Consider the following 16,441-nt stretch of genomic DNA (forward strand, 5'->3'; position numbering starts at 1 on the left):
TTCTTAGTAACAGAACAATAAAGGTGCTGTTTGGACTTTTCTGAAAAGTAGGTTTATGCTTTCTTTTTGAGTTTACATGTCCTGACTGCTGTGGTTTTCAGGGGCCTGTTCTCCAAATGTCTCTGACCTCCCATCTAGTGACCTTGGCCAGCTCTGTTGTGGAGGCTTGGCTGTATGTGATCTTGGTCTCATAGTGTTGGGAGTAATAAAAGACACAAGGATATCAATAAGATTTCCACATATTTATTACATCACACTTCATTTTCAATTTACAGCTCTTAGTGGGCTATCTAAACCTTCATCATATGTGTGTATGTTTAATGGGCAAATAAGCACCTGTCGTTCATGTTGGGGTTTATCACAATAAACATATAGATTTTATTAATAAATATTTTTAAATGTTTGACATGGCTCGTTTAATTCATACAAATAAAGAAACTATTTTTATTTCATACTTTCAAAATACAAATCCATTTCTTGAAGCAATGTTCCCTCAGTTACAGTGGTTATCATGCAGATTGTTGTCAAACCGACCAAGCTTCTATCACAAAACATGCAGGCAGAGAAACCTGTATAAGGAAGTCCCTTATAAAAAACAGTGTGCCACATGTCTCATGCAGATGTGGCATAAGAGTGGTCAAATGGAGTTTCCAAAATTAGTTTTTTTTTAAATTTCTATGTGCTAATTCCATTTGTAGGAGGTAGAGATCTGAATGGATTCCAGGCAACCTCATTGCATGGCTAGCAGAAAGATAAAATGATGTGTTTTAATTATGCATATTCTCTACCTTAATGCTTAATAAAACAGAAGATGTAAATATTAATTCTAAAAGCTGGCTAATAACATTCTTTTAAAGTCTCGTCTTCAGCCTCTCCCTGCAGCCTCACCCCAAAAAAGAGAAGAAAAAAAGAAAAAGGTCTGATTTTTTTTCCCCTTAGCAGACAATATGCCTCTTAGAAAGCCAGACAGACTTAAGGTTCTCTCAAAGGCTTTCGTATCTATCGACTGCCAACTGTCAAAACAAAATTGGATTCTCCTAAGTGTCTGTGTTTTTTTGTTTGCTTGTTTTGTTTTTAAACGCTTGTTTCTTTTTAGAGCAGAACTAATTTCTCTGTGCTAGATGGGATTTGAGAGAGGTACAAGAAAAGTAGAAAGTTGTTGAAAGTGTCACGTGATGACTGAAAGTGACATTGCAGGTAGTGTACTGAATAGGCCCAAATTTAATCAATTGAAGTTTTCCATCACTTTTTACAAAAATCTTAAATACAGGTAAATATGTAAACACTGTGCTCTCAGAGAGCAAGTACTTAGGCATGTCACATTGTATCCCTTTAGAGGAGACAAATTCAAGTGAAAAATCAGCACTCAGTTTCAAAACCATCCACCTGAAGAGGAGTCTTCTGGTTGCGGGGGAAACACCATCTTGCACATCTCAGAGTTCTCTTGGTGGAGCGGGAATTCACATCCTGCCAGTAGACTTTCTTTCCTTTTCCGAGAGACATAGCCTCTGCCTGTGGACAGCCTTTCGTACTTTGTCTCATATTGCCTGCATTATGACAATAGCAACAACAAAATCACACACGTTAAAGTCACCCCACACCCATCCCAGCCAGGTTTCTGAGTGTACACTTGACGCTTCTGTCCCAGAACAATTTGACAAAGGACTCAAGTACCAAAGATTACTGTGCTCCACTCCCGCGAATGGGTTGGTTTTCTTCTTCACATTTCCTTTCATGCTACTAATTATACTCCAAATGCCTGGGATATGGGAGTCCTGCCATATATTTTTCTGGAATGAAGGACTGAATGCCTTTCATTTCTTTGGAGATGTTTAATAGAACTAAGCTTCACAGGCCTTCGATGTCTTCTGCTCCTCATTCCAGAAGCCCCACCTTCGGGACACTCCCCTTTAGGGTAAATAGCAAGTCCAACCAGATTTAAGCTGAGAATGCTGACAGGAAACATTCCCAAGGCTCCAAGCCCAAGTGAAACATGGAACCAAACCAGGTAACCATGTGGCTGGGTTGGTGGCCACTGCATTTTGACTATTAGAAGGTTGACATTTTTCATGCATGGATGGATGGTTATTCTAAGCATAAGATAGTATAGGTTAGTGATAGTTTAATATTCTAACTATAAGGCACTACCATTTATTTCATGAAAATATAACCTATTCATATTTGTACTTATATTATATGGGTCATAAAATGTTAGTAACATGAGATACTCTGGCCTAGTTATCAAAGAAGATGATGTAAATTGTGACTTGCTATTTTAAGTACACAAATTATCTTATAGTCAGATAGTTTATGTCAAAGAGACTTCTATAACTATCACTAAAGAATCAGTGTTACCTAGACCCAAAGCATTCTAGCTCCATGGGACAGTACTGCTCCAAATAATGGTTAAAAGGTTCAAGGACACAGTGTTCATGAGAGACTCTAGATTGGAGGAGAAGTTGTGAAGTTGCATGAACAAGTATCTATTTGGCTTTTAAGACATTAAGCATTCTATTAACCCATTTTTTAAAATTTTCAGAATTCTAAACACTTAAGCTTGAATTCAAAGTTAAACAAGGCCAGGTTGATGTACAGGATAACTAAGAATTGTGAATTCATCTTATCCTTTAAACCATTGTAAATGGGTTGCCAGGCGTTTTGAACTTTCTGTCCAGAGGACAATTGTGAAAGATACCAGACAGCAAATGTACATCTGGTATTTTGGCTGAAACAATGTGGTAACTTTTACAGTAAATCAAATCTCTTTTTTATCTTGAAGAGTTATTTCTGGATTAGAATATGATTTAATTCAGAATCAAATAAACTAGTCATTGGAGTTGCATGGTATCCTAGGAACTGATTTATTAGTTTTATTATTATTTTAATTCTTTATAGAAAGTTCATTTTTTTGCTTGATTTCTAATGTTTGGTGATTTTTTTTTAATTCTGAAACTGAACACTTAAATTTGAATGTAGCTCCTGGTGAGCATAGATGTTCCTGGATCGTTCCATGAGCACTTTTCTTACCTGAATGGAGCTTCAGCCCTATCCATCTGCATGCAAACTAAGAATGGGTACTGAGAAAACTGCACTGTGGAGATGAATTCCAGGCCAGCCTCTGATTCTGCTCTGGTTTCCAGGCCAGCTTTCACAAAAGAGGAGTCCACTGTGATGTCACCAGTTATTACCACAGCCACCCTAAAGATTGAGAAAAATACATGTTCATACCACAGTTAGTAGAGCTGGACTGATAGTACAAGTTGTCTGAACTTATGACACTGACAATTGGAAGGAAATACTTAGCAATTGAGAGGTGACCTGAGTGGGCTTGAGTCCTGCTGCTAACCAGAGTCTGTGTGGTGTCAGAGATGAGCCAGGGAAGTTTGCCCTTCTCCTCCCTTCTGTTGTAGACATGGGAACCAAATGTGTACCAGGTCTGACATTGTGTGCTACGGGCATCCCAGGACCAAGAGGAAAACATGCCTAGAACCCAGTCCTCTTAGGAGGTCAGAAACACCTGAACTATCATTTAAAGAAGTATAAAGTCTCCAAGAAAACAACTGGTGTTTATAACAATTTTCTCGTTATGGCTCTGTTGGCTTTGAGGTAGCTCTATAATTCCATTTAATTACTTTCTCCAAAGAGTCTCTAGTGGCCTGAATCTAGGTTGTCATGATATCTGAAAGAATATTAGTTACAAATAACCATTCCTTCAGTGGGGCATGTGCAAGGCATGCTCCAGGAGGTTAGGTTCAACGATGGTCCTCTAGAGAGAGAGAGAGACAGATTGGACTGGCTGGGGAATGTGGCTTGGACGACAATGAAGAAGATTAAAAAAAAAATCTCCATAGGATGCTTACAACCAGGATCACTAAGTAATTATAGACTTTAAATCAAACTGTGGGTAATTACTCCCATAATCAAATCAGAGGCATATGTCCATACTTTTCTTTTTCAAAGAAAAGAGATTGTCTTAATTTTTTGCTGTGCAAACTAAAATCCCTACTGCTGTGGTTGCCAGCATAAAAGTAGGTCAGTGGTTGTTTTAATCCCTGAATCCCTTACAGAACCTTCCAATGGTCTCTATTTAGCAAAGGCTTAAGTGATATTTTTTAAATGAATGAATAAATGAAAAATGGAGAACTTATTAGTTATGATATGGATGCTGGTAGTTTCTTAGGGATATTGTGTCCTCTTTAAAAATCCAGACTATTTTGTTGCTGTTGTCGATTCTTCTCTGCAAAGAATTCTATCCAGTTTAATTTGGAGAAATTTCTATCTAGAAAATACTTTGAAAAGAGAAGATAATTGGTTCAGTAGGAAGCCCCAACTTATGCTGCTCTCTGACTGTCAATTCCATTTCTCATTCTTGGGTTCCTTCTAGTAACAGTATGTGTCACCCTCACTTTAAATATGCCACCTAGATTGTTCTCAGTTGCTTCATCCACTGTTTACAATGAATAAAAGTTCAATTTTATCACTAGGTGTGGTGACACATACCTGTAATCCCAGCGGTTAAGGAGGCTGAGGCAGGAGGATCATGAGCTCAAAGCCAGCCTCAGCAAAAGCAAGGCACTTAGCAACTCAGGGAGACCCTGTCTCTAATAACATATAAAAAAGGACTGGGGATTTGGAACAGTGGTCGAGTGCCCCTGAGTTCAATCCCCAGTACCAAAAAAAAAAAAAAAAAAGAAAAGAAAAAAGGTTCAATTTTATCATTCTTATCTCACTTCTGCCCCCTTAAATACCCTAAAATATGAAAATAAATTGCATTTCCTCTTCATTTTCTTTAATTTTATGACAAACAAAAGAATAATTTTTTTTTATCATTGGCTCAGAGACATTGTTTTACTTTCAAAGTAAAACATTTTCATTGAATCTCACAGTAGATTAGAAAATCTAAAAGACCTGAGAAAAAGATATGTTGATTAAAAAATTTAAAAAGCTTAAGGACTCCTAACATTTAAAACTTAGATTCTGAATAGAAGAGATTGTCTTTTTATTTTAATTCATTGAAAATAGCAAAAGAGGAAAGGTTTTGGGCTGGGGTTGTAGCTCAGTGGTAGAGCACTTGCCTAGCTCAGATGTGGATGTGGTCCTCAGCACCACATAAAAATAAATAGATAGATAGATAGATAGATAGATAGATAGATAGATAGATAGACAATAAAGGTTAAATTATTTAAAAGAAAAAAAGAAGAAAGGTTTTAAAATCCACCAATTGAGTTAAGCTAAAAATTTAATTGAAGTGGCAACCTTATCAGTTACTAAAATGGAATAGAAAGAGAAGAGGAGCCCCCTCTTCTATGGGGCACAATGATGCTGTCTTTAAAACTTGAATGATACTCAGTTGAGTTGTCTTAAGTACTGATCTACTCCTGAAAAGCTATGAACAGAATGACATCTCGTGGTCAATTCTAACTCTATGATTTAGTGATTGCAAACAGAGAGCATGGATTTTGAAAACTCCAAAGGTTGACCAATTCCCAAAACATAAGTCTGTCATTCTTTGTATAGAGTATTAAAAATCTTTTGCTTACCGATTTTTCACTCGGGTTTTAGATTCACGATACCACAGACTAAATTCCATTGCACCTGAAATATCAATAGCTAGACCACCCTGGACCTCTATGTTGGCCTTTAGGCCAGATTGCAACTGAAGCTCCTAGAAGAAGAAGAAGAAGAAAAAAAATTTATATATATATATATATATATATATATATATATATATATATATATATATATACACACACACACACACACATGTGCATACACTTGTATATTAATAGTGATAACAGTAATAAGTACAGTTTAGTCAACCCCCTTTCCCAAAGCACATTCAAGCTCCTGTTGTAGATGATGCCATTGAATCTTTCTCTAGGCTTGGAAACATGTTGGTCTTCATCTTGATCACCAGGAACAGACTGCTGATTTGCTAAATTAATGAGTCGATTAAAATACTAAAGAAGTGAAGCACCAGTTGAGAAGGGTATTTTCCTTCCATCATTGCCTCACTTTGGGAAGGCCAAATGGTTCTCAATATGTGGTCCTCTGAGAAGCAGCATCAACATCACCTGGGAACTTGTTCAAATGCAGATTCTCAAGTCCCTGACACCTACTGAATTAGGAACTCTTGACAGTAAGGCCCAGTCATCTATATTCTAATGGGCCCTTCTGTGATTCTGATGGGCCTAAATTTGAGAGCCACTGAACTAGAGAAAATGAAGGCACCTCTATCAGAAATCCAGTTGTGGCTTTTCTTTCTTCATGGTGGTGAGGGATGGACAAGATGACCTACTCCGGTCCTTCAGCACTTCTCTAATTATATGCTGTGTCAAATATAGACAACTTCATCTTTCTGACAAAAGGCAGGATTAAAAAATCCCAGTGCAATATACAAGTTCCAGGAATTGCCTAGATGAAGCTTGGAAAGGAATGCAAGGCAATTTAACTAAGCCTTAATACCTTGCTTTCTGACATTTGAAATGACATTGAATTAACTGCCAAGTCCAATATGAACTCAACAGCATTTTTCAGAGGCACAGTAATCATTTACAAACAGACCATCCTGAGCAATTTCATGGTTGTCTGAAACCCATTGTTTTGTGTAGTTTGCCTGCTTTTAACCTTTAAGTCTCGGATTTTCCAAGTACATTAGGCAGGGTGATGTTGGCTGAAACTTTTTTCAGCTAGATTGGAATCAGATTGCCTATGGGAAGGGTTGAAAGTGATAATGATTCTGGGAAAAAACCTTGGTCTCCTCAATTTTGATATTCCTCCAAAGATTGTAAGTTCCTGGCAACTTGGAGCATGACTCACTTCTTTATGTAACTGCCTTACTCAGCCCAAACAAGCCATGCATTTGCCAACTACAAATGCCATGATTTCACTTTCTGAAAAGGATCGTGTTGATCTCCCTGAATTTCAAAACGTGTGGCAGAAAAATCTCAGACAAAGAACTTGGTTAATGATCAGATGTCCTGAGAAGGTATGGTAGTAGCATGAAACTGTTTTCATTCGGAAGGGCACTCCTGGATGGAGGCATGAGATTCTCAGTGCCATCTCAGGACACATCAGGAGATATTCCTACAGATACTTAAAACTGTGTTTAGTCTAGAGTTGAAAATGTGGTTGTTGTAGAATACGGGGGATTGTATCATGTACCACAACAAATGAACACATTTATGTCCTGAGAAAACAATGGTCATGCCCAAATTTTAACCTATGAATTACAGGGCCAGGATATCTGAGATCTGCATGTGCACTGTAATTGTGGTTATGTCAAGAAAACTCAATTTGTGCCCTGCCTCAGAAGTATTCCTTTCTTTTCATCTTCTCCTCTCTTCCTAATTCGAAAACCACAATTCTGTTAGTCCTTCCAGCCCAGCGGGGGTCTGTAAAGTGGACCTTGACTTTTTCATTGACCATACATACACTAGGGGGATGTCAAGATGCACCAAGTGCTGTGGACAAGAACATTTTATGGCTATTAGACAATCCACCTTTTGTAAGAAGAGAACATTTACGTTGCAATGTGATTTTGAGGAGTACCTTGGATTTCTAAGAAATTCTTTTTTTTTTTCCTCATGCAAGGGAACCATGGAAGAAATCTTATGTGATGTCATAAAGGAATTTTCTTGAATCTCTTCATGAGGGAAGACCATAGATTCCTGTAGAAGAACAAACTACTCTTTCCTTTTTGAAAAGGACTAAACCACATCGTGCAGTAGTTCTCATTTTTGAGGTATAAAATAAGTGAAACTAGTAATTTTTGAGGGCTTACCTTGTGCCCAAAGAGCTACTTTGGTAACTCATTTAATACTAACACCAAGTTTCCATGGTAGGCATTATATTTGAAAGCTGAAAGGACAAATCAGGCCCAGAGGCTACACTTGGAGGCAGAATAAATCCACAGACTGCCTCTAAAGTGGAGATTTTTTCTACTATCATATGTGGCTATCACAAACTCATAACTCTCTCTTTTTTTCTCCTCATGTGCAAGAAATTCTATTCCAAAAATATACTGCCAAAAAGAACGAGCATAAACTAATGTACCTGTTTGACCCAGAGTAGATATTTGTTTAATTTTTTGCCTAGAAACTAGAAGAACACATTACTAGAACTTTGATTTGTAGCTGTGTTTCACATAGACACTGACATTTTGTCAATTGATCCCATTGCTTCCATTTATGAAAATGTGTTCTTAGCTAAAGAAGATCCCCTTATTAAACTGACTTTATCAGGACATCCTTTCCGAAGAGTAATCCAATTATCCAGAGAGAGAGAGAGAGAGAGAGAGAGAGGTAGTTCACAGAGTAATTCCATCTGTCCCAGTGGCTGTGACAGGCCACCTATTGCCAACATTTCCTTCAATGTCAGCACTTGACCTAGAGTGGTATGTGCCTATGAAGCGAGGATGACATTACTGGAGTGCTCTACAGAGCCAGGGGACCACAGACAGCTTATTTGTATAATAACTCAGATCTGCCAAACACTCCAGCATGACATATACAGACATTGGTTAGGTTTAATAGCTAGGGGACAATCTTGCTGGAGGCACCCAGACTTAATGAATAGGAAAAATCACATAAGATAGTCTTAATCAGGGCCTGAAGGCAAGTATGGCCCACTGGATGTTTTTGTAAATAAAGTTTTATTGGAACACAGTCCTACTCATTTGTTAATATATTGCTGATGGCTATTTTCACTCTACAACAACAGAGTTGAGTAGCTGCAACAGAAACTGGGTGGGACTTAATGCCTAAAATATTTACTTTCTGCCCTGCGTTTACAGAACAAGTTTGCTGACCCAGAGATAACTTGCATTGAGTTTTATTCTCTAATCTAAATCTTTAGGCACTGTTAATGGTGGTTCTTGAACTGTTGTCCTGTCTTAAATTGTGAACTACTTCCTTGGCACTCTTAGGCTCTGGTTAGAGCTTTCTTCCATTAAAAGTGTGATAGAATTGCGAATGTAAACTTCTGATGTCCTTTGAGAACAGCTTTTCATGGGTGATTAGCTAAAGGGATATCAGAGGCACTGTTGGGCTTCCTCCTTCTCTCCCTTCATGTTAACAGAAACATGGTTTCGTTTAGAGTGTGCCTACCCGATTATAAACTATGTTCACCAGCATCCCTTCTAGCTATAGGCAGCCATGTGACATAGTTTTGGTCAATAGACACTGACATTTTGACAATTGATCCCATTGCTTCCATTTATGAAAATGTGTTCTTAGCTAAAGAAGATCCCCTTATTAAACTGACTTTATCAGGACATCCCAGAAAGGGGTTCCAAAAAAGTTTTCCTTCCTGGAACAAGGAGGCCATGCTGCAGGTGGAACAGCTGTGTTATAATCACCAGGTGACAGGTCTGAGGGTAAAAGCCACATGTAAGGGTGGCTGAGTTGAAGGAAGAGAGCTTGGATTCTGATACTGTAGGTTTTCCATATTAACCCTGGACCTCTTACTTCCAAATATATATTACACAATAAATGTCAAACTATTTTATTAAGCCACTCCAAAATGTGTGTTTTTTTTGTTTTTGTTTTTGTTATATCTGGCTATCCTGAACTGATATCAGGAATAATAAAGATAGAGAATTATATTATTTAGTTTCAACTATTGATGTTTTGGAAGAGTTTCAATAAAGTTTGGTAGCTAAGGTTTGTTCAGCTCTTAAAACCTATTATTTTACGACCAGAATCTAACAAGTAAGAATCCTCAAAGAACAGCAAAGCTGGTAAAATATTTGGATCATCTTTTTAAATGCCCCACTTTATTAGTAGGAAGTCATGATTTAAAGCTACTAAGTAACTGCCCAAGAGCACACAGCAAGAAAGTAGGGAGCCAAAATTCAAACCTACAAGTCTATAAATTTAAAATTCATTCTCATTATACAGCTTCAATATAATAAGTATTAATCAGAGTGTGCTGTGATTTCCCTTAAGATTCTTATTTAGCCAACATTCCATTTTTTCTTATTGCTTTGCTTAGGTGGGAAATAAAATAAATCCATTAAAGGAAAAATATTAAGCATGAAACATTCAAACTCAGCATTCAGACTAACTGCCTTCTGTTTCTTTGAAAATCCAAGTAAGCAAACCAATCCTATCCCATAGAGGATCTTGGTTACCTCAATCTTACCATAGAGATTATAATGTTATTGGACTTTGGCTCAGTAATGTAAGATTCAGGATCAAGGACAGTTGAAAATTATTCTAGACTGCGCTTCAAGAGAGTGAAATACTCCTTCTTATTCTCTAAGAACAAACAGCCCTTCCAACATTCTATGATCACGAGAATTTGGGGCAAAGAGTCTCTGTGAAACTTGTGGCTAGCATCAGTGGTTGCTTGTGCCTCTATTAATTTGGCAGGATCAAAATGATGCTCTCCTTGGATCTTCATCATTGTTATCATTATGAACATTATTGGTAACTTATGAAGCCATGTGGTTCAGCAACTAAGGATAAACACCCAGACCGCCATGCCCAGGTAAGCCCAACCAGGAGACAATGCCATCCCTGCTCTGCTACATCCTAGGGATTCTCCATAATCTTATTTCTGTTAGCATCTGTATTTTTCATTTATCTCAAAAGTAAAGAGATCCCTTAATCAGCTAACAAGTGCAAAAGAAAATAGCAAAGGAGAAAAGGTTCAAATCAAGAGGTTCAAATGCTTAGAAGGTGAGCTCCAAGATGGACAGAACTTGTCCTTGTATCCTCCAGGCACACAGCACATTCAAAATGTGCCTGGCAATTTAAGAGACTGAATAAATACGTGCAGACTTGAATTACCTGAGAGTGATCTACTAGCAGAATTAGTCCTTTCACCACACTGACAGGGTCACTAGATGCTGACAGCATTTTGGACATCAGATCGCTGTATCCATTGAAAAAAGTGACAGGTCTGAGCTGAACATCGAAAAGAATGGCTGACATGCCTGCGAAGGAGTCCAGATTCTCCTCCCCCTCATCAGGAGTGGCTGCAATTAAGCCTTCCAGCCCTTGAGCTTCGAGGACCACCTAGGGAAAAATGGATACAACATTCATGACACGCCTGCTCCGTAAGTAATGGTGAGGCTTCTGAGCTGAGCTAGAACTTTTCTGGGGGTCAAAACCTCAAATGTCTGCAGTAGGTAGGCAAAAACAAAACTAAAGTAAAACAAAACTTCTATGCCCCAATATAAGGCAAATTAGTCTCTTCCATGTTAATCGTCACAACCGTTTTTTAAAGTGTAGATGATTTTACCCATTTTGTAAGTGAAGCAAAACAAAACAAACAAAAAAAAGGATCAAATTATCTCAGTAGATGGTAGAGATGGTAGAGGGAAGATTCAAACTTCTGTTGGGAGACTGCAAACACTATAAGTTTTCTTTTTCTTTCTTTGTTTCTTTCTTTCTTTTTTTTTTTTTTTTTTTTTGGTATTGAGGATTAAACCAGGTCTACTTTATGACTGAGCCACACCCCCAACCCTCCCTCCCTCCCTTCCTCCCTTCCTTCCTTCCTTCCTTCCTTCCTTCCTTCCTTTCCTTCTTTCTTTCCTTCTTTCCTTCTCTCTTTCTTTCTCTCTTTCTTTCTTTCTTTCTTTCCTGGGTATTGAACCCAGAGCCTTATGCATGCAAGGCAAACTATACCAATTGAGCTAAATTTACAGCCCTTTTTAATTTTTTTTTTATTTTGAGAGAGGGTCTTGCTAAGTTGCTGAGGCTGGTCTCGAACTTGCAATCCTTCTGCCTCAGCCTCCTAAATTGCTAGGATTACAGGAATATGTGTGCCACTGTGCCTGTCATGAGCTTTCCATTTTATGGTGTCATCCTAGAGGCGCTTGGTCTCCCCAGGACTGTTACATATACATAACGAATCACCTATCTTGGAGAGCTCGGAAAGGTATTGGCACAGTTGTCCCAAGGTTGCTGCCACAAGAGGCCTGCACTCTCCAAGCCATGACTCATACATGTCCATGTCACACTTTTCTCCCTTGCCAAAAATTAAAAACATTTTTAAAAAGATGACAAATACCATGAGAAGGTTCATAACCTAATTTCTACCACACAAGAATTTTACACATTTTCTGCCTTCCTACCCAGCCCCAAACTACTGGGTGCTTGACATTTCTGAGTGCATATCAGAAAACAGATGGTGAGTCTTCTGGAGAGAAGGGCATGGTATTCTAACTACAGTACTATTAAAGAGTGAGGCAATTAACTTTGAGGGGGGCTCACATTTTTGTGGCCCTGGATCACTTCTAAAGCTTAACTGACTTCAATTAAGAAGGTTATAATGTGATACTCATAAAAACTAAAAAAGAAGGTATATTTCATAATAAGGAAGGTTTTATAAGTCATCACCAAATCTTGGATAAAACCAACAGAAGGAAAGTTGCCAGCCAGTTGTCGAATGCTTACATTTTTTTAATTTATTTTTTCTTCTGGCTGTATTGAAGAGATACAGATGGACTCTAAGTGAGAGTCATATTCTATTATATAGTTTCATTTATGTTGAATCAATCAATCAAAAAGGCAAATATATTACAGAATTAAATACTTGAGAGGGTCCAAAGAAATATATTTATGAATACAAATAAAATTTTATAAAAAAGTTTAAGTGAAGAATACAGACACAATTTCAATTTTGTGAACCGTATACCTTTGAAAAGACAAACGGATGTCTGGCGAGTTGTGTGTATAGTTACTTAGGTTCCAGGTACATATCTGAAACTCCCTCTATGTCTACAAACCTATCCAACCTTTGCAGATGATGGAATCATGGCAACATGTGACAAAAGCCATCATCAACTTACACATTCTATAGGGCTGCCATCAGGATATTTTATTTTACTATTTTTTTTACACACTTTATTAAGCACAATCCATGGAAAATGAGTTACCTGGCTACCGTGAAGATCACTCTTCCCAATGTACTGAAAGATGTTCAGGTTACTTCTCCTTAGAATGCCAGAACCGGAGTAAAGAATGTCAAGGCTGTAGGTAGATGCCGCACGGGGACTACCTAAGGACAAAGCAACCATGCATCTTAGCAACAATGCCAGCAATGCCAACCTGGGGATGGGCATGGAGGAGAACCCCTTTTTTGGGTTACGTACGTTCTATGTAGCCTGTATAGGCAGAAGAGGATCCACTCTTGGAGAAACGGTCATAATTGTGAGTGCCCATCTCCTTGAGAACTCGACGGACCATTTTGCTGCAACGTGTAAGAAGAAAAAGCTGCAAATTCATTGTAATGGCTGTTTCCCAAGTCAAATTAGGAAAGAAAGAAAATCCTTAGAGGGAAAAAGGAGGGGGCTGAATTTTTCCTTATGCCACTCCAAGACTGGGCGAGGTGCCAGCTGGACATCAGCATCAAGATTAGGGCTTTCCCCTTCATTACTCAGATATCTGAAAATTTCATTTGGTATTAAAATGACAGCAGGGCAAGGCTTCCAGCTATGATGTGGCTTCAGCTGACAGTGGATATGGAGTGAAAAACACGTGCTATTTGAGTCATCACCGTTCTGCTGTTAAATTGTCCATAAGTTTAGGAAAACTGTACCAAACTAAGATTAGCTGCACATTATGTCTTTAACATTTTTCTTTAATGTTATCATTGTCTAATGATATATAACAGCAAGTTTCCAGGATTTCTTCTATATCTGGGTAGTGTTCAGTTACAGACACAGCTCAATAAAACCCATAAAGGAACCGTGGTCTCCAAGTCTTCCTTCTTATTCCATGCCTCTGTCTTTTCTATGTAATTAGTATTGAGATGTTTTCTTTTTTTTTTAACCATGTAACACTAATAATATCAGCAATAATAAAATTACAATATGGTAAAATCAAAATAATCAACCAAAGCAAACTGGACCTAGACCTGAGGTAGAAAATTTTTGAGAGGGGAAAATGGCAACTTTATATGCCTTTGGGGGGGGTCATAATAGATGCCCCTAAAATGTAAAGGGTATTCATGTGGCTGAATGATTGATTATACATGATTTGCTTAACTCCAGAGATAAAACCAGGGCCAATGGGAAGACTTCAGTTCAGACAAAGCCATGGGCAGAGTCGAAGAATGAAATAGGTTTCCTCAGAGGTGATGAGTTTCTTGGCCACCAGAGAGGAGCAGTTGAAGTCTGAACACCACAGATCCCTACACTGCAAAGAGACACCAAGCAAGGTGGCCTTTGATGTCCTTCTTGGTCCTAAGAATCCGACCCACAATGTTTGTGATTGCTTCATGCCATTTCCTAGGCTGAGCTCTTCCCCATCTTTTTCTATATTCTGATTGCCTCCTCTTTTCCATCCCTAAATTATTAGACTCCCAAGACATAGTCAGCAAACACACCTGAGACCTCCACCACAAAGCCTCATAAAAGCAACAAGGGAGTAGAAAGAGAATCAAATCCCCGTTCACTTGGAAATACATGGCTGCCCATGGTCTTGGCTGCCTCCCTGGCTGCCTCCCACCTCCCTCTCCTGCTCACTGGCTCCTTTCCTTTCCCGTTGTCTTGCTCTTCTCTCGGGTCTTCTCACCTCCCCTGTTTCTTGTACTTTCTCTCTTCTTGTTTTTTCTTTCAATGTTTTACTTTCTTCTTGTTAAATTTCTTTTTCTTTATTTCCCACCCTCCCCCATCTGTTTTCCTCTCCTTGGGGGACTCTTAAAGTTCGTTCTTTCTTGGGGGTGCTATTCTGCGGGGACCTCAGGGCAAATGGGAATTCCTTCTCTGAACCTCTGATTCCAGTGAGAAGGAGCTTCAGGGGAGTCACCCTGAAGAGTGGCATGGATGAATTTGGGAAGAAAGACTTGGGGACTGGAAGGAGGTGAATCTGGCAAGAGTAACTGAAAGCAGTGAGGTCTGCTGATTCAGACCTTGAATGGACCAAAAATGCAGGCCATGCCTAAAGTTTTAAACTTTAATGGCAATTAAATTGGCAATTCATTGGAACTATGATAAATGAGGATTCAAAGATTTCTCACATTCAGAAAATTAAGATGAATGATAATTTGGTGAGAACTTAACACCATTTTGCTGTACTACATATAAAAAGAGTCCTGCAATTAGGCTTTAAAACATTACTAACATATGGCAACATGTAGTTATTAACAGCCTGAACAGGATAACCAAAGTCAGACTCAGAGCTCCCAATCATAAACAGCCAATATGAAGCTATTTTAGCTGGCTCACTTTTACACAGCCCTCTTTGGGCAAATTTGGCTCCCTTTGGTTTTATGCAATAGAACACAATTATTATTAGCCACATGGTACCATATCACTGTGTAAATAAACTTAAGCACAGAGACATGCAATGGGTCATACCTTGCAGGCATTTCAAACCGCAGAATGTCTTGAATAATGGACAGCATGTATTTATTCATTTCTTTGGGAAGTTCCCCGATAGACAGCAGGATGTTTTTTACCTCCATGTAAGAGGGGTTGTTTTTTAAAATGACAGTAGCTGCAGTCGTGCGCACAGTCTTTTCATGGACTTTGCGATTCTGGTGGTATATCCTGTTCAAGGTCTTCTTCACCTGCTCATAAGATAGTCAAAATTAGTGGCACACCCAGACTTTTAAAATTGATATTGTAGCAGGGACAGTGAGTAAATGCATGCATTACTACATTTACCAGGTTCCTTCATCATTAGGTTGGAGCTATACAATCAGTTCCAGCTAATAGGCCATGACACAATCAATATGAATCACTTCCAAGCTAAGGCAATGCCTTCTCCATCTTTTCCTTCCATGACTGAAGTGAACTGATGGCCACATATTTACCCATATCAGACATACCACGAGAAATAAACTTTTGTTAAGCTTCTGAGATTTTGAGGTTCATTCCTTATACAGCATAACTTGGTACCTCCTAATATAACTTTTATGAATACTACTGTCGTGTGGCAATGGGGATTTGGGGAGAGATGGCTGTATGAATGGATATTTCCTCACAGTGAAATATCTCAGAATCTTCTTTTTTAAATTACTAGATATAAAACATATATATATATATATATATATATATATATATATATTAGAGCAATATTAGGTTCACAGAAAAATTGAGTAGGTAATAGACAGAGTTTTAATATATCCCGCACTCCCGTACATGCACAGTCTCCCAGTCTGTGCATATCCTGCAGCACAGTTGCTATAATTTGAATGTGGCTTGAATGTGTCACCCAAGACTTGTGTGCTAGAAGCTTGGACCCCATGAGGTTGTGTTGAGGTGGTGGAATCCTTGAGAAGCAGGGCTTAGTGGATGGTAATTAGGTATGGGAGATTCGACCTCAGGAGGAATTGATGCAGTTTTATAAGACTGGCTTAATTCCTCCAATAACAGGTTATTACAAGGGATCCTGGCACGTCCCCTGAATCTTTATTCCATATGTGCCACTGACCACTCTTGCATGCACTTCTGCCATTGTGATGCTATTGGCCATAAGCTCTTAGC

General features: G+C 38.5%; 1 protein-coding gene across 1 annotated transcript in view; it reads right to left on the reverse strand.

Moving 5' to 3' along the window:
* Positions 1-697: 697 nt before the first annotated feature.
* Positions 698-16,441, reverse strand: part of Mttp (microsomal triglyceride transfer protein) — a 49,030-nt gene continuing 33,286 nt past the window's right edge. The window contains exons 12-18 of the mRNA XM_027935442.3: positions 15,311-15,522; positions 13,103-13,200; positions 12,887-13,008; positions 10,794-11,021; positions 5,541-5,665; positions 3,028-3,198; positions 698-1,547 (exon numbers count right to left, since the gene is read on the reverse strand). Coding sequence (XP_027791243.2) covers positions 1,373-1,547; positions 3,028-3,198; positions 5,541-5,665; positions 10,794-11,021; positions 12,887-13,008; positions 13,103-13,200; positions 15,311-15,522 — 1,131 coding nt within the window. The 3' untranslated portion in view covers positions 698-1,372. The remainder of the gene's footprint in view (positions 1,548-3,027; positions 3,199-5,540; positions 5,666-10,793; positions 11,022-12,886; positions 13,009-13,102; positions 13,201-15,310; positions 15,523-16,441) is intronic.

The sequence above is a fragment of the Marmota flaviventris genome, chromosome 7 (genome assembly GCF_047511675.1).
Source record: "Marmota flaviventris isolate mMarFla1 chromosome 7, mMarFla1.hap1, whole genome shotgun sequence".
NCBI lineage: Eukaryota > Metazoa > Chordata > Mammalia > Rodentia > Sciuridae > Marmota > Marmota flaviventris.